Genomic DNA, 24,863 nt, shown 5'->3' on the forward strand with positions numbered 1-24,863 from the left:
ACACAGTTGTGCACACATAAAGTGATGAAATCTCTGAGTGGTGGGTATCAAAAAAGTGAGATCTTTCTTCAAATTTTAAGTTTAAATGAGTAGATAATGAGGTGCTTTGCCTTGTTGAAGATTATTGTTACCGACTCCTGCTTTCCAAAGTGACAAGACCAAAACAGATTTGCTATTTCTATGAACTCTGGAAAATGGCTAATCCCCCTTCTAGTCTCTTGGAATAATTAATGCAGAGTTTGTGGAAGGTACAAGTAAAGATCAGGACAATTTCAGTGCAAAACAGGTCAATATAAATATATTACCCCGCTTCAGCATTCCCATCAGATATTTTTGATGGTATCATCCTGTGTTAGATATACATCAGAAAAAAATTGATGCTACTGCATTGTAACAGGGTAGATATTTGGGTTGCTTTTTCTGTTTTATAAATACAGTCTTGTATTAAAGCACTTAGTAGTCACAGTGCTATAAAATATCCCTTTCTCATGGTGGAAATTAGATTAAGTATTTTAGCTCATGTATTTTTAACAAGGCAGAGCATTTCTGTGCTGCTGTTTGTCCTCATGCTACAGAGCAGCCCCAAGAGCTGTCATTACTGATCAATGTCCCTGAGCCCTGCAGGCAAGTGCTTTGATGACCCGTCATACTGGCACAATGGAAATAATGTCCTTCAGCCTCAGATCAATATTTGTATCAATTATGTGTCTGCAGCTGATAAGAGAGAATGCCACACATGCAGAAACATGATCTGCATCACTGAAACTGAGATTTTTGAGATTCTTCTGTCCTTTCTCAGTTGAACTAAACTAAACCAGTGTTTTTCAGAATGCCTTTGTTTTATTTCCTTTGTGCAGCCTGGGTTGTTTAATTAGTTTTATTTGACAGCTGCAGAGGCTGAATGTAATGCCCTTCTTATTTCAGTTTGCATTCTGTTAAAGCTTCAGTACTGGTTTAGTATCACTTACTCCAATTAATGTTGATTAAAAAAATGGATAAAAAGGGTTAAGTTGCTGAAGATTACTGGCGTTAAATATTTCTCTGAACAAGCTGGTGCAAGCAATATTTGTGCATCATTCATTTCATGGCTGTATTTTTTTTATTCCACAGGGTAAGAAAATACAGAGTAAACTCTTATGCCTCAGGTGCACTTAGTAATGCTGTGGTTTGGGTTTCATCTGCTGGCAGACGCTGGTGCATCTCCTAGGCTAGGCTGCTGTGCTCTGCAGTAGTCTCATAGCTATGCAATTAATGCGCAGTTCCTCTGTGGCTGGAGCTGGCTTGTCACTTGATACACAAAAAGGGCTTCTCCAGAAGGATGGGGAAGGGATGATGAACACTAGAGCAAAACTGCCAAGTAGAACAGATAAGAAAGAGATGAGTGAAGGCAAATTCTTATGCAAATGAAACAGATGTTGAGAGATGTATAACAGGCAGGCTGAAAACTCACCTGCTTTGCTAGTGCTTGGCACACTGTGTGTAGAATATACAGCTGTGCTGCCCCTGCTGTGTAATGGCAATAAGTTGGGCTTCTGAGGAAACAAGGGTGGTATTAAAAAGAATAGCCTGAGAAAATTCTCCTCTGCTGAGTCATTGGAACAACTCATTTCAAAATCCTTACCCTGATCAAAATACTTCTGTACAAGTGTCATTTCTGGTAGTATCAGAAGACAGCAATTCCTTTCATCCTTGTACATTGTTCTGAGAAAGCTTTCAGTCCTGTATGGTGGTAATTTTTGTAGAAATGGCAAATTTAGGGACTTCTTTGTACTGCATTGGAGCAGCCAAGTAAGAGCGCTCTGGATCCATTCTGACCCTTCTGGTCCTGCAGGGTAAGCCCATTGCTGACCACCAGCACACAGTCCCATTGCCCACTTTATTTCAGGAGGTTTAGCTTCAGTCACAGAGGGAATTCAAAGCTGACGTAAAAAAAATAAAAAATAAAATTGGTTAGCAGTTCCTGGTATTTCTAACAATGAAATGTTGGGATCCTGTTCTGAAGTACGGCTTTCTTTCATCTCAGACACAGCAAATTACAAATGCAGATGAGGAAATTCCAAATTGTAACATGCAATTGCAAGTTGCACTGAATTCCTTCGGATACTTATTTTAACCTGGTGATACTATAACCACTGTATTTTCTAGGATTTTGCTTTGCGTGCCAAAATATACTTTTGCCTTACCTTAGCTAATTCATTCTTTCCTAAGTGAAGGCAAGGCAAGAATGAAGTTAGCTGCTTTATTGCTTTGATAGAAATATGCATGTCCTAAGTACCATTGCTTTTGATTCATGACCGATATGTTTACAGGAATGCATGTTATGGCTTCTTACTTTTGCATTTTGTTACTGCTATGTGGAGTCAAATGTCAACAAGTTTTGTTACCTCCCCTTAATATCCTTGTCATTTAGGTGATTATGTATGGGTTTCTTTGGATGCTGCCCGTCGGTAATATGGTTTGGAATTCAAGTTTATTAATGCAAAGAAGTGTGAAAAGGGATGAACCTTTGAGAAGTTAGGTTCCCCCTATGTTTCAGCATTCTGTGTGATTTTAAATGAATAACAAAACCTTAAAATATGGAAACAATGAAATGTCTTGGCAGGAAACCACAGAGATTTTGGACTCTGAATTGCTGCCAGTGGCAGGTGTGCCAATGCAGGGACCACTTTTATTCCTTGAAACTAAGCCTTTCCCAGTGGCACTTCGATATTGTTGTGTGAGACCTGACTGTCCTTTGACAATAACTATTGAGGCAAAGGAGAATTCTGGAAGATACTGTGTTGAATGCCAGTAGTGTGCAGTCACTGTGAAGTCACGTAAACAATTTTCATTTTCACAGTCACTGTCAAAAGCAATTCAGAGTCTGATGCTACTATTATTTAAGTATAGGAAAGGTAAAATCATTCCTTTTATATGGAATATGAAAAAAAAAAAAAAACACAAAAAACTAACACACTAAGATTGCCTGTAGATTGCTTCCAAATTGTTTGTGGTTATAACAGCACAAAAGTATATATTCCAGGAAGATAATTTATAAACTCTGGGGAGTAGGGTAGGTTATGTCCTACTCTGAATCTGCAGCCCTCCCCTGGTTCCATTCTAGAAACTCTGTGGTTCTGCAGTAAAACAGATGAATATGGTTAGCTGTTAGTGACTAGTGTTAAATGCTGAATATAATGACTTCAAACATGAAGATGTGATAGGGTCAGCATCTTGTTTATAAATTGAGGGTTTTGGTGTTAGCAGTTTGCTTCATGTTTTGTGGAAGTGGAGGATAATAGTACTTGTGTGTGCATACTTTATGTTTTGCAGATTTTTTATCATATAAAAAACTGAAGTTGTATGTTTTTTGATTACCTATGCTTTGAATACCTCCAGATAATGAATGCCAACATACTTTTTTTTTTTTTTTTTTTTCAGTCACCCAGCATGGGCACCCTGATGGGGGTGTATTTACCATGCATGCAGAATATCTTTGGGGTTATTCTCTTCCTTCGGCTGACATGGATGGTAGGAATGGCCGGAGTTCTCCAGTCCTTCCTGATTGTATTACTTTGCTGCTGTTGTGTAAGTATATAGCTAAAATAACACCTGTTACATAACACCTGTGAAACTAGTGAGACACTTGGAGAGGCTGCGTTGTAGCTGTATGTGTAATGAACAGCCACGTTTTTGTAGGCATGTGACTTTTTTTTTAAATTCGTGTTTGATCGTATTTCTAAACTGGCAAACCATTTCTAGTGTAGATACAGTCAGAAAAATGGTGTTCGTTCAGCAAAAAGCTGTTTTATGTGTCCATTTTAGGTCACGGCTGCCTGGTTTGCTGGACAAGCCTTTGTTGGAATTTCAGCTCTGCAGAGGGAGTGACACCTGCACTCTTTTATCATGCCTTGTCTGCAGACAGACATTGTTTGACCTGATAAAGCAGCCATCTCTCAGGCAAAAGTCTCAACAGCTTGATTAAATTCCTGCTCCCCTTGTTTTCTTTCAGATAATGACCTGTCAGGGCAGAATAAATAGAAATACTGTATTGTTTGTTCCCTGGCAGGTTTACTCTAACAAGGAATAAGTTACAATTTTAAAAAATGTTGTTGACACCATTGCTTCCATTTTCTTGTTCTCACAGACCATGTTGACAACCATTTCAATGAGTGCTATTGCCACAAATGGCGTTGTTCCAGGTAAGTGTAGTTAGCAAACTACTACTAAAATATGGTTTTAATCCAGAGAAACTTGTTTAAGCCAGGTTACAAAGCCTGAATTCATATCTAGTATTTCACTTTAATATCATTTAGGCTAAATACTATATATTTTTTTGGTTTTACTTACCACCTTACTAACAAAAAGATGCTTTAATTTAAGCCCTAGAAAAGCAGATACACACTGTAGTTTTGGTACATTCTTTTTGTGATTGTTTAAAAATACATAACAACCAACAAATGACAATTTTACCCTCTCTTTTCTTGTTTCATAGCTGGTGGCTCCTATTTCATGATATCCAGGTCATTAGGCCCAGAGTTTGGTGGAGCTGTAGGGCTGTGCTTTTATTTGGGAACAACATTTGCAGGAGCAATGTATATCCTTGGTGCCATTGAGATTTTATTGGTGAGTAATACTGGGGCAGCCGTGCTTTTAAGGCAACTGGTAAATAGAAATACTGCAGTATTCCTGTCCCGTATTCATATGCACATTCACATGTCAGACCAGAAGGTCTCCAGTTCTGTAGTGCTAGTGTTGCACTTTAAGAGTTACATGCTCTGTGGGTATCTAGAATGCAAATTCTCATGGAAATGTGGACAGAAGCATGACTTAATCAAATATATGTGCTCATCGTTGATAAAGTTGTCTGAGTTGTACTACTGAAATAGAATGAGCTGTTACCCTTTGACTTTTCCTATAAACTGAAGGTTCCTGGTGAAATTGGAGAGTGATTTGCATTTCTTGTATAGGGACAAGATCACTACAGTAGTGTAGACAGAGTTGTGGTTCTGTGCTCCTTCAGCTTGCTTTCTTCTTATTTCAGACATATATTGTGCCACAAGCAGCAATTTTTTATCCATCCGGTGCCCATGATGCATCCAGTGCTATGCTAAACAACATGAGGGTGTATGGAACTGTATTCCTCATCTTAATGGCAGTGGTGGTCTTTGTAGGTGTGAAATATGTTAACAAATTTGCTTCCCTCTTCTTGGCCTGCGTAGTAATATCCATACTGTCCATTTACGCTGGAGCTATCAAGTCCATCTTCGATCCACCTGAATTTCCGTGAGTAGTATTTCTGGACTGGGGTGGGGTGGGGGTATAGCTTTGACTACAGATTTGGAAGATGGGATTCAATAGAAGTTACTTAAAACTTGTGCCTAATATGTTGTCAAAGCTCTTCTTTTTTTTGTGTGTCTGAATTATTTCAGATTTTTAGCTGTATATAGTAGCACTGATAGCCTTCTGCCTGCAGAGCTCATGGAATAGAGACTCCTTGGGTGAAAACAAATGCATTGTCACATTCTTTAACTGCTTCAGTAGAGCAAAGTCTCGTGAGTGTACCAGATTGATGGAGGCTGACATTTCTCTGCTTCCCACAAAGACCCATTTAGCCTACGGCTGCTGAGTTACTTTTGAGCAAGGATTGGGCTGGGTTATTTATGCAGCCCTTCTCAGCAGAAAGCAGCGTGGCAGCTCTGTTTTGTGCAGGCCAGTCAGACGTGATGTGCTGCCTTCGTGGCTGGAAACTGGTGGTGTGATGCTGCTGCTCCCTGAGAAACAGAGCATCTCTCAGGAATGTGGGAGGTGTGATGGGGCCGTGCTGGAGCCCCAGTGGAACTTCCCCTTGGTTTGAAGGCAGATTAGTCTACTGTATGAGTAGCTCTGCTCTGAACACAGCGCACGCTCCTTGGCATGTTAAACGTGTAATAAGGTTTCTTAAACTCAGAGCTGGAGCAGCGGTTACGTGGATACACGTGTTGTACCAAAAATGCAAACGATATTTCCTGATACTGCTGACAAGAAAAGAATGGAATGGAAATAGAGGAGTTGAGTCTGCATAATTATTCACATTTCAAAATGTTGTGACCATAAATAAGCAGTCACAACCCACAAGTGCTCCCTTTAGATATTTAGGGCCCAATGATTATAATATTTTACAACAGCAGCAGGTTTACAGCAGTAAAAATAAGAGTGTCGTTACCTCCCCCTCATTATCTCTTGTATTGTTCTTGAATGTTCCGTATCTTTCTTCCTTGTGCTGTGCTCCTTTCTCTTTTGCTTCAGTAATCAGATATTGTACTTATTTTTAATACTGGAGGAGAAGGCTTCTCTGAAGTTACAATTCACAGGCTTACCAATCCTAAAGGAATGGCCCTATCTCTTTCATTTTCCTGGCTTTACAGCTTGTTGAGGCCTGTGAATCAATGTAACTTATTAAAATGTCTGAAAATAATAAACTTTTTTATTTTTAAGTCCCCTTTTGAGCATTTCCTGGCAGTAGGAGGAGAGGCTGAATGAACTTTTCAGTGGCAGCAAGCTGTAATGTTGCATCACCCTCTCTGTGGAGCCATCTTTGGAGATGCAGGTTAAAAATCTCCACTGCTGGGATAAAGCTGTGTTTGTGGATAGGTGAATCACATCAGGAACTGGATGATTTTAGCAGTGATGCATAGTATCTTCTGACAAGAAGAAACTTTGTTTATTGGGACTGAATTGCATGTTTCTAATTCTGAAGCTAAAAGCTATCAGGGATTATTTAAGTGCTTCTGTACAGAAACTGGTGTAATGCTTTTCTAAATATTTTTAGATCTGTGAAATATTTTCCATTCTTATAGTTTTATTTAACTGGAAACTAAAATATTGCTTAATACTTCACTTCCTTTGTTTAAGGTAAATTTACCACTGACATCAAAATCTTTGAATCACTCTTATGTAGCTTGCTATACCTCTCCCAGAATCAGTGAAAAAGTAGCTTTATATTTCTGACTTCCAAGCAAAACAGATGCCTAGTTTCCATCGTGCTACCACCACCTTTCTGAAGTTGAGAGTTAATGTAGCAGACTAAAGCCACTTGAAGCTTCCATGATAGGAAAGGCAGCTGATGGGGAAAGATGTATTTCATTTTCCGGGTGCCATGCAATTATACTGCTTTTTACATTTCCCTTCCAGGATTTGCATGTTGGGCAACAGGACTTTAATAAGAGATCAGTTTGATGTTTGTGCCAAAACCATAGTTAAGGATAACATTACCGTGGCTTCTAAGCTTTGGGAGAACTTCTGCCACAATACAAACTTAACCACTGAGAACTGTGATGAATATTTCCTACTAAACAATGTCTCCGAGATAGCAGGAATTCCTGGAGCTGCTAGTGGTATTTTAAAAGGTATGGATTTTTTTTTTCCCTTAAAGAGGAGGCATCCAGAGCAGTTGGAACAGTTCCCTGGTGGATCGGAAAGAAAAATGGAAAAAATAATATTATGGCAAAGAACATTATCTTCAATAAAGAAACCAAAGGCTTATAATCCTTAAAAGAGCAGATGACACATAGCTCTTGATATACAGTACTTGTGTGCTGTAAAACTAAATTTGCCTTGCACATCTCATAATTTCAGTCAAAAGTCAACTATAATTAGAGCTATACTAATGTGAGTAAATTGTTACAATTTTTCAAAACTCTTTGTAGACTCTCCAGTTTAGACAGGTTAAAACTATGTCCTGAAGGATTAAGAACACTTGTCTAAAAATTAGTTTAGCTCTTTTGTCTAGTCCTGTAAATAATACAATTGAAAAGTGTTCATTATTGAAATGAACTCTGGAGAACAGATGTTGTGTGTAGGTGCCGAGTGCCTGTTTGCACAGGAACTGGTAATCTAATTACTAAAGTGGACTTAGCATTTATTAGTGCAATTTCAAATCCCAACCATCTAATTTTATAATTCTTCCACTGTCTAAAGGACAATTGTTTTTCTCTCAGTTCCTCAAAAAGAAAAGTTTATGTCCAAAAATCTAGTTAATGTTGCTGCTTTGGATTCTCAGGAGTGTGTGGATATCACAGTTAATTAAAAATACTCAGAGTAATTCTGGGGGTTAAAATAGATATAAAGTTAAAAGAACGTTACATTTTATAATTTTAAAGGAGAGAAAGTGCCTAGACCTCTGTAGATCATTCACATATATTTATTTTTGGTACAGATTCCCTTGAAAGCATGAAACAGAAACTTTGTCATGTAACCTGCATGTCTTAATTTGTGTTGATCACCAAATTTCATGAATTGCATTTTTAGTCATCAGTTTAGACTCATTATAATGAGAAGTTTGAACCAAAATAATGCTTTTCTTTTCTGGGATGTTTGAAGACAATTTATGGAGCAATTATTTGGAGAAGGGAGAGATACTGGAGAAAGAACATCACCCATCTGTTGATGCAACAGGCCAGAAGAACAACCTTCATCTATATGTGCTTTCGGATATATCTACTTCATTCATGGTGCTGGTTGGCATCTTCTTCCCGTCAGTGACCGGTGAGAATACTGGGAAAAGAGGAGAGGGCATCTTGGGTTTCTGAAGTTTCTTCACTCCCTTGATCTTGCATCCAAAATTTATTTTCAGGCATCATGGCTGGTTCAAATAGATCAGGGGACCTAAAAGATGCACAAAAATCCATTCCTGTTGGAACAATTCTCGCTATTGTCACCACATCACTTGTCTGTATCCTTTTAAAATTCATGGAGTCCTACTGTGTTATAGTTGACTCACTTGAATGATTGTGTGTTTGATTTGTGGGACTGCTTTCGGGTGACTAAATTATTGTGAGTATGATTGGTTAACAAAACCAAAAAGGAAAGCACTTCTTGGGCTGAAAGCATCTGAATTGATATCCTGTTGTTTTCCAATAAAATCTGGGTGTGCAGGTTTTCAGGCTGGTTGAATATGGGTATATATCTAGCTTAGGATGTTGTGGACTGTTAAGTTTAGGGAAAGCTTTAAACACAGATCACAAATTTTAAGTCCTTAAAAAAGTATTTTTAGCTTAAATGACAAGAAGGAGCGTATGCTTTCTTGAACATTTTAAGGCAAGACAAACCAGACTTACACTAGATGCTTAGCACACACCCCCAGCTGGCATGTGTAGAAGTGTTACAAACACTCGGTAGCGAGCTCCATGTAGCTATGAATGACTCGCCATTTCCAGCCTGTTTCCACTGAGACTGGAGCACCTAATTTGCAAAATATGAGGATGTTCCAGATCGTACCAGATTTCCAGGTGCTGAGTGTGTACTCGCAGGAAAAACCTTTGTCACAGTTGAAGATGGCAGGTTAAACTCTTGAGGGCTTAGGACCACAGAAGCTCTGCTTAGAAAAGTCTTTTTTTAATCTCCTCCCTCCTGCTAGAGGGATGTCTTCAGCTTCAGGTAGCCATTGAGATCCTAAACAGCCAATTATGAAGGGGTTTTCTGAAGAAAATGAACAAAAAACCCACCCCTCCAAAACCAGCCAAACAACAAACAAAAAACATATTATGAGCAAGACCTATAAATAAATAAATAAATAAATAAAGAGCTTTCTGAATAAATCCCACCCAAAAGTCAGCTGGCTCAGAAGGTGCCTCTTCTGGAACTTTTGCTGTTTGGAACCTTTTTTTTTTTTTTTTTTTTTTTTTTTTTGCCAAACCTTGCAAAGCTGCCAGTCAGAATCCCAGCTCACTTGTCTCAGCTTCTTAGGAGCGCAGGCTTTTCCTAGGAGTGCAGGCGTTTCCAGATGTTACTTGGAACTGACTCCGTACCATAAAAACTGTTCCCTCTGCATGTAATACTTATTAAAACAGGTTACAGATGTAACCCCTGACTTTAGTGTTATAATATTTATAGCTCAAAACTTTTTTCATGAACAATAACGTTATACATAGCTATTAATACGCCACCCAGTGGAAGGCTCACACCATAATTTTAAGGAGCAATCCGTTTTTCCCCTTTTATTATTCCTTTTATTTCATAATTACATTTTGGAATTGGAGGGTGGAGCTTAGAATTTAAACAATCAAACTAAAATCACAAGATCAAAACCTTTACTGGAATGCCAGAACTAAGAAACTTGAATTATTTTATACTCCCTGATGCAGAAATAGTACAGTTTAATAATAAACCAAATATTCAAAGATACATTGGTGATGTGAATGCTGTCAGACTGGAAAATGAGAAAGTGCAAGGTAATAGTTAGCTGTACATTCAAAATAACTTCAAAGGAAGTGGTTTACATGTAAACATCAATTTGATCTGCTACTGTAGAACAGAAATTGGTATTGAAATCTTTCCTACTTCTCTCCTTCTCTTGTATTTGAAGGTATCTCCTCTACTGTAACATTTAAAGCAATCTTAGTTTAAAAAATCAAAGCTTAGAATAATAACTGTTTGTCACTAACAGTAGAAGGTATATATGAGCAGTGAGGTATTAATTTACTCATCAGCTTTGCCATGTGTTTTTGAAGATGCTGCAGTGCAAATGCTGTAGGACAGAGGCAGAGATTGAACTTTTCACAATACTTCTTGTTTTTATCTGCCATGCTTAAATAAATACTACTTCCTTAGCACACTCTGTACTCAAGACTTCAGTTGTGTATTATTATTTGGAGCCTGCATAGAAGGTGTAGTCCTGAGAGATAAGTAAGTAACCATTAAGTTTTCCTGCTTCAATGCTCTACTTTCTTTTTCTTTTCTTTTTTCTTTTATTTTTTCCTTTACTTTTGGATGCCTTTCCATCTGTAGGAGTGTCTGATACTGGTTTGTGTTGGGTGTTTTAAACATTAAAACTTTGATTTTTTTTTTTAAAAGAACTGTGTAATTCCAGATGAAAGTATGGAATCATAATTCTGATAATAAAACAAGAATTTTATTAAAAAAATGGTAGAAAACATTTCAAATGGCTTAAATCAGGTTGCAGACACTTCCTACGTGTGTATTAGAAGTAACTAAGATCGTTTACAAATTCCCGTATTTCCTATTGTAGAGAATATTTAATAGTATTTAAATGACAGCTTAAAATTGACCAAGAAAATCAAATATGAGTATCAAAATACTTTTTAAAACATGAATGTCTTGTTCCTCTTTGCAGGTACGGCGACGCAGTGAACAAGAACTTAGTAGTGGGCACCCTTTCATGGCCCTCGCCGTGGGTCATTGTGATAGGATCCTTCTTCTCTACCTGTGGAGCAGGTTTACAGAGCCTTACTGGAGCCCCCCGGCTGCTGCAGGCAATAGCAAAGGACAACATTATTCCTTTCCTCTGGGTTTGTACATTTTCTATTTTTTTAATAAAAGGCATTCTGTACGTAGTTACTAACTAACCAGTTACTTGACTTTATGCTCTTGGAAATTAGATCTATTTATTATTAGATCCATTAGATCTCCTTAGCTTGCCCAGCGTTGAAGTGAAGGTCTGTATTTTTTTTTTAAGTGCTTTGTTTTCATTTGTTAAAAACTAGGAATATTTTTGAAGGATTTTGAATAAACATATTTGGTAATTTTATGAAGAAATCTAACATCTAATTCAGTGAAGTAGAGAAAGCCATTAGAATTTTCTCCTTGCTCAAGAAGAAAATACATAGGAAAGTTACTATTATCTAAATGGATTTATTTTTTCTTTTCATTTTAACTTTGAGATACTTAGAAGATATGTTTAATATCTAATGATAAAAGCTGAAAATGTTTATGTTTCTTCAGGTTTTTGGTCATGGCAAAGCAAATGGTGAACCAACATGGGCTCTTCTGTTAACAGCATTAATTGCTGAGCTGGGAATCCTTATTGCCTCCCTTGACATGGTGGCTCCAATTCTCTCAATGTAAGGAACAGGGTGGATGCTATAAAAACAAATGAACAAAACCCCCAAAATATGCTTTTTAGTTTTACTATCTTGATTGATTTGTCTTTTTTTTTTTTTTTTTTTTTTAATTTTCTGAGTTCCACTTTTATTGTTTCTGTGAATTCTCTGACCTGTGGCTCTATATATAAATCCATTTGTTTCTGCTTTGGAATATTCTCTGAATAAAAAGGTTTTTGGTATGGGTAGACTGCTACTTCATGCAGGAAAATATTATTTTTAACACAGAATGATGTAAAAGATACGGTTGATGTTGCAGATGCACCTAGCTTGATCCGATTAAAAGTTCTAACTACTTTATACTGATATTTCAGACTAACGAAAATTAATGGGTAGGCACACATAATATTTTGACTAAATAATTATTGTAATTATAATCTGTAAATGTGTATGCTAAAAAGTTTGTTTGTTTGTTCCTGCAGGTTTTTCTTGATGTGCTACCTCTTTGTTAATCTAGCATGTGCAGTACAAACACTTCTCAGAACTCCAAACTGGCGGCCCCGATTTAAATACTATCACTGGTAAGCAAAAGGCCAGCATGTTCAGTGCCTCGTCTGTGATCTGCAGCATGTGTTTGGGGAGAGCCCTCTCCATGAAGGCTGTGAACATGTCTTGCTTCTCTGGATATTGGTTCTAGACAAGGAGACATCAGTGTAATATTCTTAGTGGGCCAGACCCAAATATTTAATGGGATGAGAGTTTTATTCCTACAACAGGATACTAAAACTGTGGAGGATGAGGGAGATTTAATGGAAATATTATTTTGCCAGTTCACAATAGACAACTTTAAAGAAAAAAGAACAAGAGAATAATTGAAGTTACTTATTTAATTGCTTTTCTGCACTACTACTCACTAATATCTTTGCTTTTTCTTTCAGGGCTCTCTCATTTTTAGGCATGAGTATTTGCCTGGCACTGATGTTCATTTCATCTTGGTATTATGCTTTGGTAGCTATGCTTATTGCAGGCATGATTTACAAGTACATTGAATATCAAGGGTAAGTATTAAATGAACAGAAGAGCGTAGGAAGGAGATTGGATCTATTATTTATGAATTATCTTACGACAATTAGTGAAGGAATGGACACTCTCCAGAGATCTGAATTAGAAGGTTTCCCTTAGCAATACTTTTTTTATTTTCTTCTCTCATTGTTTTATTGTGTCACTGCTAAACAAAAGCCCCTGAAATCTCAGGGACATGCTTTTTTAAGCCCCTGAAGGTGTTTGGTGAAATTTGTGAATTACAGGAAGCAGAAACCCTGGTTATGGTCTTTTATTTCTGTTATCACACACAATTACCTCAGGCCCAGAACACCTGAAGGCTGCCATCTTATTTCAGTTTATTTGACACAAAGGTCTGTCTAGAACAGGCATTGAAAAGCTGATTCTGCAGGTTAGGTTGCCTGAGATGGTTAATATGTGATGGAGTTTGGCTGTGGTATGGCTGTATAACCTGATTTTAACAAATGATGTATTAAAATTCCTTATTCCAAGTTTGATTATGCTTGGGAAACCTCTGGAGCAGAGTGTTGATTACAAATTAAATCCAGGAAGGTGGTGGTGTCTTATAGATCTGACTGAAATATTTGCGTTTTGCTTCTGTGATATGTATCACATACATATATGTACCTGATACATGTGCATGTGACATATGCTGTATCAATCCATGGAGAACGGATTGAGAGCAGCCCTGAGAAGAAGGACCTGGGGGTGTTGGTTGATGAGAAGCTCAACGTGAGCCAGCAAAGTGCACCTGCAGCCCAGAAAGCCACCCTTGTCCTGGGCTGCACCAAAAGCCGCATGGCAGCAGGATGAGGGAAGGGGTGGTCCCCCTCTGCTCTGCTCTTGTGAGACCCCACCTGGAGCCCTGCTATCAGCTCTGGGGTCTGAGCACCAGAAGGACAGGGACCTATTAGAATGAGCCCAGAACAGGGCCACAAAGATGATCAAGGGGCTGGGGCCCCTCTCCTATGAGGACAGGCTGAGGGAGTTGGGGTTGTTCAGCCTGGAGAATAAAAGGCCCTGGGGAAACCTTACAGCAGCCTTCTAGTACCTAAAGGGGATCTACAGGAAAGCTGGGGAGGGACTCTGTCACGGAGCGCAGTGATAGGACAAGGGGAAATGGCTTGAAACTAGATTTAGATCAGATATTAGAAAGAAATTCTTTACTCCGAGGGTGTTAAGGCACTGAACAGGCTGCCCAGAGAAGCTGTGGATTCCCCATCCCTGGAGGTGTTCAGGGCCAGGCTGGATGGGGCTTTGGGCAGCCTGGGCTGGTGGGAGGTGTTCCTGCCCATGGCAGGGGGCTGGAACTTGGATGATCCTTTAAATGCTCGTAAATAATTTAAATGTTCATAAAACTGAATGATGGCTAAATGATGTCCTTCACAGTGCAGAGAAGGAATGGGGTGATGGTATCCGGGGTCTTTCGCTCAGCGCGGCAAGATACGCCTTACTCAGACTGGAGGAGGGCCCTCCGCACACAAAGAACTGGAGGTACTCATTTTAGACTAGTAACGTGCCCTGTTGTGTTTATCTTCTTACATGTAAAGTTTTAACGGGATTCCAAACAGATTTTGGGAATCTGTGCTTGAATCTAAATGCTAAGAAAATAAATAAATGCAATACATTGATATCATAATATAATATCAAATATATATATAAATGTAAAATCATAAGTGGAAATTGGGGAAACTGTAAAGATGGCTGAGAGCAGAGGGCCGTTGTAATTTGCTCTGGGGGCATGAAGAAGTCGCTGCTATCATTCTAGACTTAAAAACTGGAAGAATAACCTACATTTCTCCCTCTGGCTTTGTGTCAAGCCAGATTACAGAATCCTCCTCACAGTTATGCATTGCAAAATTCTTGTTAGGCTCTGAACAAGAGGACAAGCATCTACCTTAAGAATTCTATAAATCTTTTGGAACTTGCTTAACCATAGCTTGAGAGAGAAAGAGAAAATAGTGTAGCAGATGTGTAATGATATCTTAAGGGACGGAGAGCAAGTGGGATCTATGTTTAGGTAAAAGTATTCATGTTTCCCAATGTTTTGGCTCAAGACAGATCTGCAGGGACAGGCTTACTCTTCTGAACACAGCATGTGCTCTACTTGTGCCTAACAGAGCCTTGAAAAATCAACCATGTAATAAAACACTAATGCAAGTCTCTTAAGCTGAGTACGTGAATGGGTTTTATGACTGTCAAAACAATACAGCAGAACAATTCCCTCAGTGCTTCAAATCGGCTTCAAATCAAGAGAAAGAAAATATTAATTAAAACCCTCCAAATGTAGGAGATATAGAAAGAGTGTACTGTATCAGGGCTAATATTCAAGCACAATTAAAGTATTGAAAGAAACAGTTTTTTAGAAGTGCTTTTGCAAAGCATTAATACAAAAATGCATTCCCTTTTTATTTTATCCAGGCCTCAGTTGCTGGTGCTTCTGAAACTTGATGAAGATTTGCATGTGAAATACCCTAGATTGTTAACATTTGCATCCCAGCTGAAAGCTGGCAAAGGTTTAACTATCATAGGATCAGTGATCCAAGGGAATTTCTTGGAAACTTATGGAGAAGCCCAGGCTGCTGAACAGGTCAGTGCTTTAAACAAATTCCTAAAGGAAAGAGAGGAGTCAGTGGGCAGGTAATGTAAAAGTTTAATAAACTTTTGGAGAAAGGCGTATCAGTAAGACTTCCATGAAATACAGTACTAGTTGAGTAGTACTACTTTTGTTTGGTAAAGAGCTTGCAAAAGTTTCAGCTGCCAGTTGTAGCTTTGAGAACATAAGATAAATGCTTGCAACCTATAGAAAAAGCCTCTTCATTTATAAGAAATAATAAAAAAGCATAAAGCTCTTCATTTATAAGAAATAATTGCTGTGGGAGTTTATATATGCTGACTAATGGAGGGAAGGCGACTATTTAGTTTCTGAACACACCAAGGAACATTTCAGTGACTTTAAATTGTTAAAAATTTAGCAAATGTGCTGTGTTCTTTTCATCGCTGTATGGTGGTAATTTTATCACAAAAAGCGTTAAAGGGTAGTCTTGAAAATTTGCTAATAAATCATTTCATCTTCCTTAATGTGTAAAACATGACGTCATAGCCCTGCTTACATCTGTGCAGCATCTGCCCATCGTTGTTGTTTTCCCTGAAGGGCTTTTGTACAGGAACATGGTTACAAAGGAAAAACTAATTCATAGGCCTGTGGTTGAGCGAGTTTATTTTTTAAACAAATAAAGGGCCTGGTATTCTTGTGTGGGGTGTTAGTGGTTTTTGAGTGGGGGTTTAGTGCTCATATTTGTAAGTTGAATATAATAACACAGCAAGTTACATAGATACCTGAATCTGGAAATCCAAGGGAAGCTAATTAAGTGTATTTAGTAAGTCGGTTGTTTTAAAATTAGAGAATGGAAAGTGAGATAGGAACACAGATATCACTAACTGCTACAATTTTTGTGTGTAAGAGATTATTACACAAACAAAAAAGCTATCTTTCTATCTTAGAAATAATTATATTTGGAAGGGAACCTTATGTGTTTTCAGCAGATATTATATACAATGAGTGTATGCTCTCTCTGCTGTTTTATTAAGGAAAGCAGATGAGCAGAATCTGCTCATCCACTTTGCCTTGCAACGTATTGTACATGTGGACATACACACCAAGATTTTACACTGTAATCAAATGACAGACCAAGACATAGAGTTTCTCTTTGTTGTGAGGTTTTTCCTTGTCTGTCTTCCAGACTATTAAAAATATGATGGACATTGAGAAGGTGAAAGGATTCTGTCAGGTAGTTGTAGCCAATAAAGTTCGAGAAGGAATAGCCCACTTGATCCAGTCCTGTGGGCTAGGTGGCATGAAACATAACACGGTGGTTTTGGGATGGCCGTATGGCTGGAGGCAAAGTGAAGATCCAAGGTCATGGAAGACATTTATAGGTGAGTTTCGAAGGTTCTGTGTGATCAAACATTGTGCACCAAGATGTTTATTACATACACAGTACGCACTGGGGGTTTCAGCAGAATTCTTGTGAAACTGGTTTTATTTTTATAATTTTTTGTTTCTACTATTGATCATGGATTTATTCTTGAGCTGATGGAGCTAAGTCTTAGAAAATAAGTGCAATCTTATAGATTTACATTCCAGTGCTGGGGTTGTGGATTGTTTTTTTTTTTTTTTTTTTTTTGATTTGTTTTAAATAAATGTGATAATCTGAAGTCTTTAGAATTGCATTACAAACGGAGTGAGTACAGCAGTTGAGGCAAAGTTTGTGAGGGAAATAAAATCTCGTGTGAGACCAGCTGATACAGTTGAGGAGAAAGGGGAAAAAATATAGCTATGCTTTCAGGCAAAGCAATAAGCAAATTTCCTGTAGATGATTTCTCACAATACATTTGAAATATGTTTGAAATATCACTTGTAGCTGGGAGGCCCATGAAAGATCTCCAAAGATTAATTTAGCAGCTAAAGTTCATCTTTCTAATGAATGCTTAAAAATTACAGAGTTCAAGGGTACTGTTCTTGTGGCAAACTATAATTTCTTTCCTAGATAATCTCTGTCCTTTCATAGCTGCTAATCTATCCATTTTAACTGCTGGAGCTAACACTGTCCTGCTATATCCCTGTTGTTCCCCTGTCATCTCGGATGGTTCAACTACTTAACACAGTAAAATTAGAACAAAGCAGATGCTTCCTCCTTGCACTTAGCTTTGAGGATTGCAGCTCTTATTTCAGACATGAAACAGGGCTTGTGTTCCTGTAAGTTTGTTTGATCCTAGCTGCATCGTTTGGCCTGACCTGTCCGTACAAGTCTTTCTGTACTTCTTTTCTGTTTAAGTGGTGACTTTTACAGTTTGCTGACGTTTGCCTAGTGAGTAACTTTTAAACCGTAGATCACTCTTGCAGAATCAGAGTTAACTGTTTGTTCTTCCCCCATCTGGCAGGTACTGTTCGTTGCACAACTGCAGCCCATCTGGCTCTACTGGTTCCCAAAAATGTGTCTTTCTACCCCAGCAACCATGAGCGTTACAATGAAGGCAACATTGATGTGTGGTGGATTGTACATGACGGGGGCATGTTGATGCTTCTTCCTTTTCTACTCAAACAGCACAAAGTAAGGCGCTAGAGAGACTTTGTTACCAACCACTTTGGTGTGCATTAGTGTAAAGAAAAAAGGCTCAGGAGCAGAGCTTGTGCTGATTTAAAAAAAAAAAAAAAAAAAAAAAAAAAAAGCAGTTATATCGGTAGTTTTCTGTTTCATATAGCAAAGTGTTACTGGTTCAAAGGTTCTGAGAATTTATGTTCCCTCCCTCCAGGTTTGGAGAAAATGCAAAATGAGAATTTTTACTGTGGCTCAGATGGATGATAACAGCATCCAGATGAAGAAGGACTTGGCTACTTTCCTTTATCAACTCCGAATAGAGGCAGAGGTAGAAGTGGTAGAAATGGTAAGAAATTTGAGCCCATTTTTCATTTTGAGGGAAAAACAGTGGTGTTTGATTATGACTTGATTAAAAGAGCAAAATGTATTTCTTATCTCCACAGCACAATAGTGATATCTCAGCATATACTTACGAGAGAACTCTTATGATGGAGCAGAGATCTCAGATGCTGAGGCAAATGAGGCTGACAAAAACAGAGAGGGAACGGGAGGTATGTCATTTGTGGCTGATTATTATGGGCTGCTGAGCTGGATGACACAAAGTTCCTTCCTGGTGGTGTTTTATATAGCTGCTTCTAAATTTAAGTCCTGTGCTCTAAAGCTATAAGGAAATTCTTCTAGTGTAGCTTTTTGTTTCCCAAAATTGCATATAGTCATTGAATAGCCTGGCTGCACTTGCAAACCCATGCTAGAAATCATTTGGTTTTGGGGAAAACAATGGCAGTGCATATAAGCTGCAGAAACAACTTGTATGTTCTACTTTGCAGTGTAAATGATACTCAGTGACATGAGGATGTAAGTCTCAACCCTGTTTTAACTTTGGTTTTGCTTTCTATGGGATGTCCGGGGTTTGTCTCAATTTATAGAGTATCCTGTTTTCCTACTGAAGATTTCGTTCTAGTTTGGACTGTTAGTCTGCACCTTTCATAGCCAAGCGTATTGTCTTATTTTTGTGCATGCATTTGTTCAACTTTTTTATCATCAATTTTGAGTCAGACATCCATTGTTTCAGACCACATCACAATGTGACATGGAGTCTTTTTCTCGTTTTTTCTTGTATATATGCAGACCTAGGCCTCTGTTAGTCCAAATTCTGCATGGCTCACACTCACCTAAACAGTTTAAAGTCAGGTTGGTATGTAAGGTTATTAGCTAGGGCAGATGCTTGACATCTGAGCTGTCCTAGACACTAAATTGACTGTACAGAATAAAGGATACAACAGAACAAAAAGTTTTTTATTGCTTAAAAGAACCCCAGATGGCAAAATAAACTAAGTTCACCTTGTTGTTCGCATGCCCTCTAGGCTCAGCTGGTAAAAGACAGACATTCAATAGCACGACTGGAAAGCTTGTACTCAGATGAAGAAGATGAGGGGGACCCAGTTCCTGAGAACATTCAGATGACCTGGACAAAAGAGAAATGTGATGCTGAGAAGCGGAACCGAGGCAGTGCTGTGGGAAGCTTTAGAGATCTCATCAGCATTAAGCCGTGAGTCTTGTCAGAGTCAACAGTTTGCACCTCCTGACAATCAAGTTGTGCTTTGCATTTCTTGTCTTGTCCCTCCTAAAGGTTGGTTAGACTTGTGCAATAAGCACTCAGATCAGACTACTGAAAAGACAGCAGTTAGCCTCCTGAGAAATCTCTAACCGATTAAATGTGGCACACATGCCTCACTATTTTACTTGGTATAGTTGAGTTCTAAACTGGAGATGTTAAAGCCTATTATAACTTTCTTCCTGCCTCCCAAATACATCAAGATACACAATTTAAAAAATGGATTAATAATTCCACTGATCTAATCACAGTTAATAGAAGACCAGTAATTTTACTGATCAAATCACAATTAATAAAAGACCGATAATTTTGCTGATCTAATGTGGAGTGTGGATGTTAAATGCAGCAAGGAAGAGGCTGTGGAGATGGTGATGAATGACTGTGAATAGAAGATATGTTTGATTAAACCTCTCTAAGATGGATTTGCTTCTGAAGGAGCACTGACACATAACAACAGCCTAAATATTGCCAAGTGTGCACCCTTTAGAGCTGGACATAAAGCTCTATTTGTGGCTTTGAATAAAAATGTGTGAATGTCCTGTGACCTCTCTGATGTATTGCATCTTACATAAGAGTTCACTTGGCCAGCTTTGCACACTTGGCAAAGTTACAGATTTTTCTTCCCAAAAAAACAGTGACAATTTGAATCGGCTTTAGGATGAATCATATATAGTTCATATACTGTAGAAATTCTGCTGAAATTGGTGTTAATTACCTGTACTTTTTCCTCTTCCATGCTTTCAGAGAATGGGAAAACTTGTAAGTTTGTTATTTAACATAGAAGTGCCTTAAGATGGTTGAGAGGGAAGACTTCATTTTCTCAACTAAAAAGCAGGAAAACCATATGTAATTATGGACGAAAAGAAAAGGAGTTAGAGTTGAGCAGTCTTAGTGGTTTTAAAGGGAATAGGATTAGCCACTTAAGATGAGTATCATTATAAATAGCGTGTAACAAACCACAAGTTATCCTGACAAATCATGAAAGAAAACAGTTACAGGTCTGAGCCTATTTTTTTAAGTAGAGAATGACATAAGATATGGGAAACATTACTCATTTAGAGAAGCTCTCATTCTACAACACTGCTATGATGTTATTTCTGGCAGTTTCTGGACACTAACAAACAGTTTCTCATAGCCTACGACTTCAAATGACTGGGGAGATGCCAAGTTTAAATGTCACTTTAGAGAACACCAAACCTTTAGTTTTCAGTTACTTTTCCAAAATTGTACATAGTTAATAACAGTACATTGTCTCTGGTGCTGGTTTCTTCCTTACTTCCTGTAAACATAATTTGGCACGTCTCCTTGTTGTCCCTGGCTTTCTGAAACTGATGTGGTAAAGACAGAGGGTGTCCTTGCTCTAAATTAAATAACATGGAATAACAGAGAGGTAATTCAAAGTGGATAAATTGTGTTGTTAGTATAACAAACATTAATTGTACCATTGCATCTTCTGTTCTCTGTGTATATAAAATATGTAAAATATATATTTGCAAACCTAAGTATTTGGAAGAGCAGCAAGGTTACTAAAAACTTTAACTCATAACATGTAAAACTGCATCAGAAAAACTGCATATTCATCTTCCATTTGTTTCTACTAATACCTTGTTTTAATGTATTAAATTGAAGAAAAAAAGTGGAGAATACTCAAAGCTGCAAATCTATTCTCCCTTTAAGTCTATTTCTGTTCTGCTTTCCTTTTACAGTACCAAAATAATGGTTGATTTCCTTTAGGAAGGAAACATTCCCAGGCTCAGAATCCCCAAAAAGATACTTTTCAGTTCTGTTGCTACATGAATTGATGTTATTATGTGATGATATATTCTGAAAAATTAATCCTGTACCTACATTAACCTGGATTCTTAAAGAACAGAGGCTTGTGAGATCATGCTGCATCTGTAATGTTCTCTCTCATAACTTTTGAATCACGTGGCTGCTCTAATTAGAAAGCACAACTGAAATTTTAAAGATCATAAGTTTATCTTGCAAACAGCCAGGCACAAAGGTTGATTAGTGTCCCAGTGAAGAAGAGGTTAAAATTGATGGTAAGCATCAGTAAAGCACCACAAGCAGGCAGGCATCCAGCCACTTGTAGCCTATAAATCTGTAGGAAGCCAGGCTTTCTCTGGAGATGTCAGCTGCTGTGCAACACAAAGACAAATCCACTCACGGAGTGTGTGGATAGAATGAGGGGCTGCCAGCCTCCTGCTGGGCTTTGATGGGTCTCTGAGTTTTGTGGTACTGAGCCATGAGAGCTCTGTCTGTGCCCCCCATGGGAGTGAGGGCATCTGGAGAGGGCTGCCAGAAGTGAAGACGGCAGTCTCAAATGTCCTTGGGCAAAGGTGTTTTTAACTTCTGATGAAAGACTGTAAATCATCTTTATAGAATGTGCTTGTAAAGAGCAGCGTAACACCAACAGCTGGAGACCTGACTCCAGGGATCTTAAAACCAATGGGCTGGCGGAACCTGAAGATCTCTGTGAAATCTTTCTAATACCTTCAAAATTGTTTGAAAAAAATACTGTGTGCTAATGCTTAACAGGGTTTTTAGGAGACTTGGGGTATGCTTTTAAGGACTTCTTAATCTCAGTTTTCAGGGTTGTGTTTCTAACAGTACGTCTGAATGTGCTTTCTCCGCAGGAACCAATCTAACGTTCGAAGAATGCACACAGCGGTGAAGCTCAATGAAGTTATTGTTAATAGATCTCACGATGCCAGACTCGTTCTCCTCAATATGCCTGGTCCTCCAAAGAATACCGATGGTGATGAAAACTGTATCCTTTCAGGCTTGAAGTTGCTTTGCCACAAGTGGTGTCAGGCCATCACATGTGACAAGGTTTCTACTGAGTGGAGAATCCTCGCCTGTGGCTGCTATATAATGATTGCTTAAAATTTGCCACTGGTTGCTCTGGAAGCCTTGAAATCAGTCCTGTCTAAATTCTTTCTTAATTTAATTTACCAACTCCTTGCAAAGTTTCACTTTGGCAAAAATGGCATAATTCGTTTGTGATTATTTTGCCATTACAATGGTTTGACAACATGTAACGTGGTTGAGGGCAGAAGCAAAAAGGCCAACTCTGAAAGGCGTATGGACAATGTTATCCTGCGTGCAGGGTTAGTTAAAGGCTGGGCATCTGCTTGTGGGGATGAAGTCCATGACACTGACTTGGAAGTTAATTCTCAGTAGTGGAAGTAGGCAGTGTTTAAGGAGGCATCACTGCAGTCAGTGCTCTGGGTAGGGCAGTGTCTGAACTTGAGTGAGCTTGAGGAAAATTTACGAAGCTTGTTTTTATCCATTGGATTCCTCTCCTACTCTGCCTCGCCCTCCCCAAACCCCAGAATTTATTCAGAACTAAGTAGTAGGTACAAGATTCTGGGGTAGTATGTTCTTTGTATTGTCTCCCCGATGCCTTTGTGATGAAAGCAGTTCATATTGAAAAAGAGCAATATTTCTGAAAATACATTAGACTAGAGTTCATCTATGGCTCATGCTGAACCATGCACTAACACAACTTGCTGTACTGCTGACATGCACAAAAAAGTAGGTTTTGTAACCGCATCTGAGTCAGTCTAAAAGCACTGATTCCTCTTTTACATAGTCAGAGGCAAAAAAGGGGGGAAAACTGAGTCCTCTAGGGATTTTCTTAAGTGTATCTTTCTGTTAGTAACATTAAATTCTGTATATAAAATAATTGGTTTGATGCATTTATAAACAACTGTCATTAGTCCTATGCAACTGCCACCATCTGTATCTGTTTAGAAAGATAAATACAGATATGTCAAATTTTCAAGGAATACAGTTTAAACTCAGCTCTCATTTGGCATTTCCCAGTGAGACATTTCACAACACAAGCATGTAGAAATGCATTCAGCCACAAGTAGCATATGCTAACAGTTGGAAAAATTCCATTTCCCTAAGTCTTTCAAAATTCGCATGTAGGAAAGTTCCTCTTGTCTTGGGTTGTAATAAGTACAAACTAGGGGGATTGTTCAGAGATCGCTTTTTTCATTGCCTACAGCATTACAAATCCAAGGTTTTACTACAATTCTGTAAGGGGGAGCTAATCACTGTATTCTGGTTTTGACATTTCTTTGTCCTTGACTTTACTGAAACAGACATGGAGTTTCTTGAAGTCCTGACTGAGGGTCTGGAGAGAGTATTACTTGTCAGAGGAGGTGGCCGAGAAGTCATCACCATTTACTCCTGATTTAGTATAAGTTTCTAATGCTGGCCTACATTTACCTTCTTGGTGATAACGGACATTCCAGTTTTAAATGGAGAAGAAAAAAAAGGTTTTTTGCCTAACTTTCTCCTCATCCAGTCCTGATCATTGTCTTTCCATTTGCAACATACATATCTTTTGGGATTGCAGTATTGTTACACCATCCAATTAGCAACATAAATTAATTGTGAAGCTGCCACATTATTCAGTTTCTGCTTTGGTACTCCAGCATTTGTGCATGTAGTTTTACCATTAAACCTTTTTTTAGACAACACTGCTATATGCAGTATTTTTAGTAACTGTATGTAAAGTTAGGACATGAAAGCCAGTTACTGTAAAAAGATTTAAAAAGCTTTTTATATTAGGTTTGGGGGGATAGAATTACATTATATAGCAGCTAGTTTCTGCTGAAGTTCAGCTATAAAGCATTTTCTAAGAGCACACTAAATTGTAAGAGAGTACTGAAAAAGCTTTTGTTTTTCTGGGTTTATTTCCAGAACTAAACTCTCAGTATTGGATAAGAATTTATACTTTTAATACATTTATTGATAGAGATTTAAATAAATTATGTTGATACAGTTGAAATTATGTATGTAGCTTGCTACAAACTGTGTTGCTTCTGAGACTTGAGGTTCTGTGAGGCCAGATCCCTATTTATTTTTGTATTTATTTGTCAGAAATATTGGGTATGCAGATGCAGGCTGCTTAGGAGTACAGAGATCTCACAATAAATTTGGAATGATCAATGGATTGAAGGACCAGTCCTGTGCAGTTCTTCCATGCTTTAAATTTCTTGCAGACCATCCATCAAAGTACATTGAGCATGTTGGAGTCCCGTGTGTAGAGCCAGGCGCTATGCTGCACGCACAGCGATGGGATTGCACTTACGCAAGTACAGGGGACCTGCTGCTTCATTCTATGCTTTGTGTCCTTAGAGGAAAAAGAAGAAAAGATGACCCTTATTAACCAATAAGTCTCTGGATTTTGTCAAGCCCATCGAGTTGTACTTTATGTACAGAACATTCGTATTTTTTCAATAAAACGTTGCATACACTTTGAACCTA

The 24,863-nt window shown here is 38.2% G+C and overlaps 1 protein-coding gene across 4 annotated transcripts in view; it reads left to right on the forward strand.

Moving 5' to 3' along the window:
- Positions 1–24,863, forward strand: part of SLC12A4 (solute carrier family 12 member 4) — a 50,184-nt gene extending 25,321 nt beyond the window's left edge. For 3 of the 4 annotated variants that reach the window (XM_084533295.1, XM_084533297.1, XM_084533296.1), the window contains 21 exons: positions 3,421–3,567; positions 4,127–4,181; positions 4,475–4,605; positions 5,024–5,265; positions 7,153–7,367; positions 8,341–8,505; positions 8,594–8,692; positions 10,587–10,644; positions 11,093–11,267; positions 11,701–11,819; positions 12,281–12,379; positions 12,737–12,856; positions 14,250–14,354; positions 15,282–15,450; positions 16,604–16,799; positions 17,805–17,974; positions 18,177–18,308; positions 18,406–18,513; positions 19,327–19,511; positions 22,217–22,350; positions 23,693–24,863. In XM_084533295.1, coding sequence (XP_084389421.1) covers positions 3,421–3,567; positions 4,127–4,181; positions 4,475–4,605; positions 5,024–5,265; positions 7,153–7,367; positions 8,341–8,505; positions 8,594–8,692; positions 10,587–10,644; positions 11,093–11,267; positions 11,701–11,819; positions 12,281–12,379; positions 12,737–12,856; positions 14,250–14,354; positions 15,282–15,450; positions 16,604–16,799; positions 17,805–17,974; positions 18,177–18,308; positions 18,406–18,513; positions 19,327–19,511; positions 22,217–22,350; positions 23,693–23,784 — 2,916 coding nt within the window. In that variant the 3' untranslated portion in view covers positions 23,785–24,863. The remainder of the gene's footprint in view (positions 1–3,420; positions 3,568–4,126; positions 4,182–4,474; positions 4,606–5,023; positions 5,266–7,152; positions 7,368–8,340; positions 8,506–8,593; positions 8,693–10,586; positions 10,645–11,092; positions 11,268–11,700; positions 11,820–12,280; positions 12,380–12,736; positions 12,857–14,249; positions 14,355–15,281; positions 15,451–16,603; positions 16,800–17,804; positions 17,975–18,176; positions 18,309–18,405; positions 18,514–19,326; positions 19,512–22,216; positions 22,351–23,692) is intronic. The other variant, XR_014697151.1, reaches the window with a different exon arrangement.

The sequence above is a fragment of the Aythya ferina genome (genome assembly GCF_964211825.1).
Source record: "Aythya ferina genome assembly, chromosome: 12".
Lineage (NCBI taxonomy): Eukaryota > Metazoa > Chordata > Aves > Anseriformes > Anatidae > Aythya > Aythya ferina.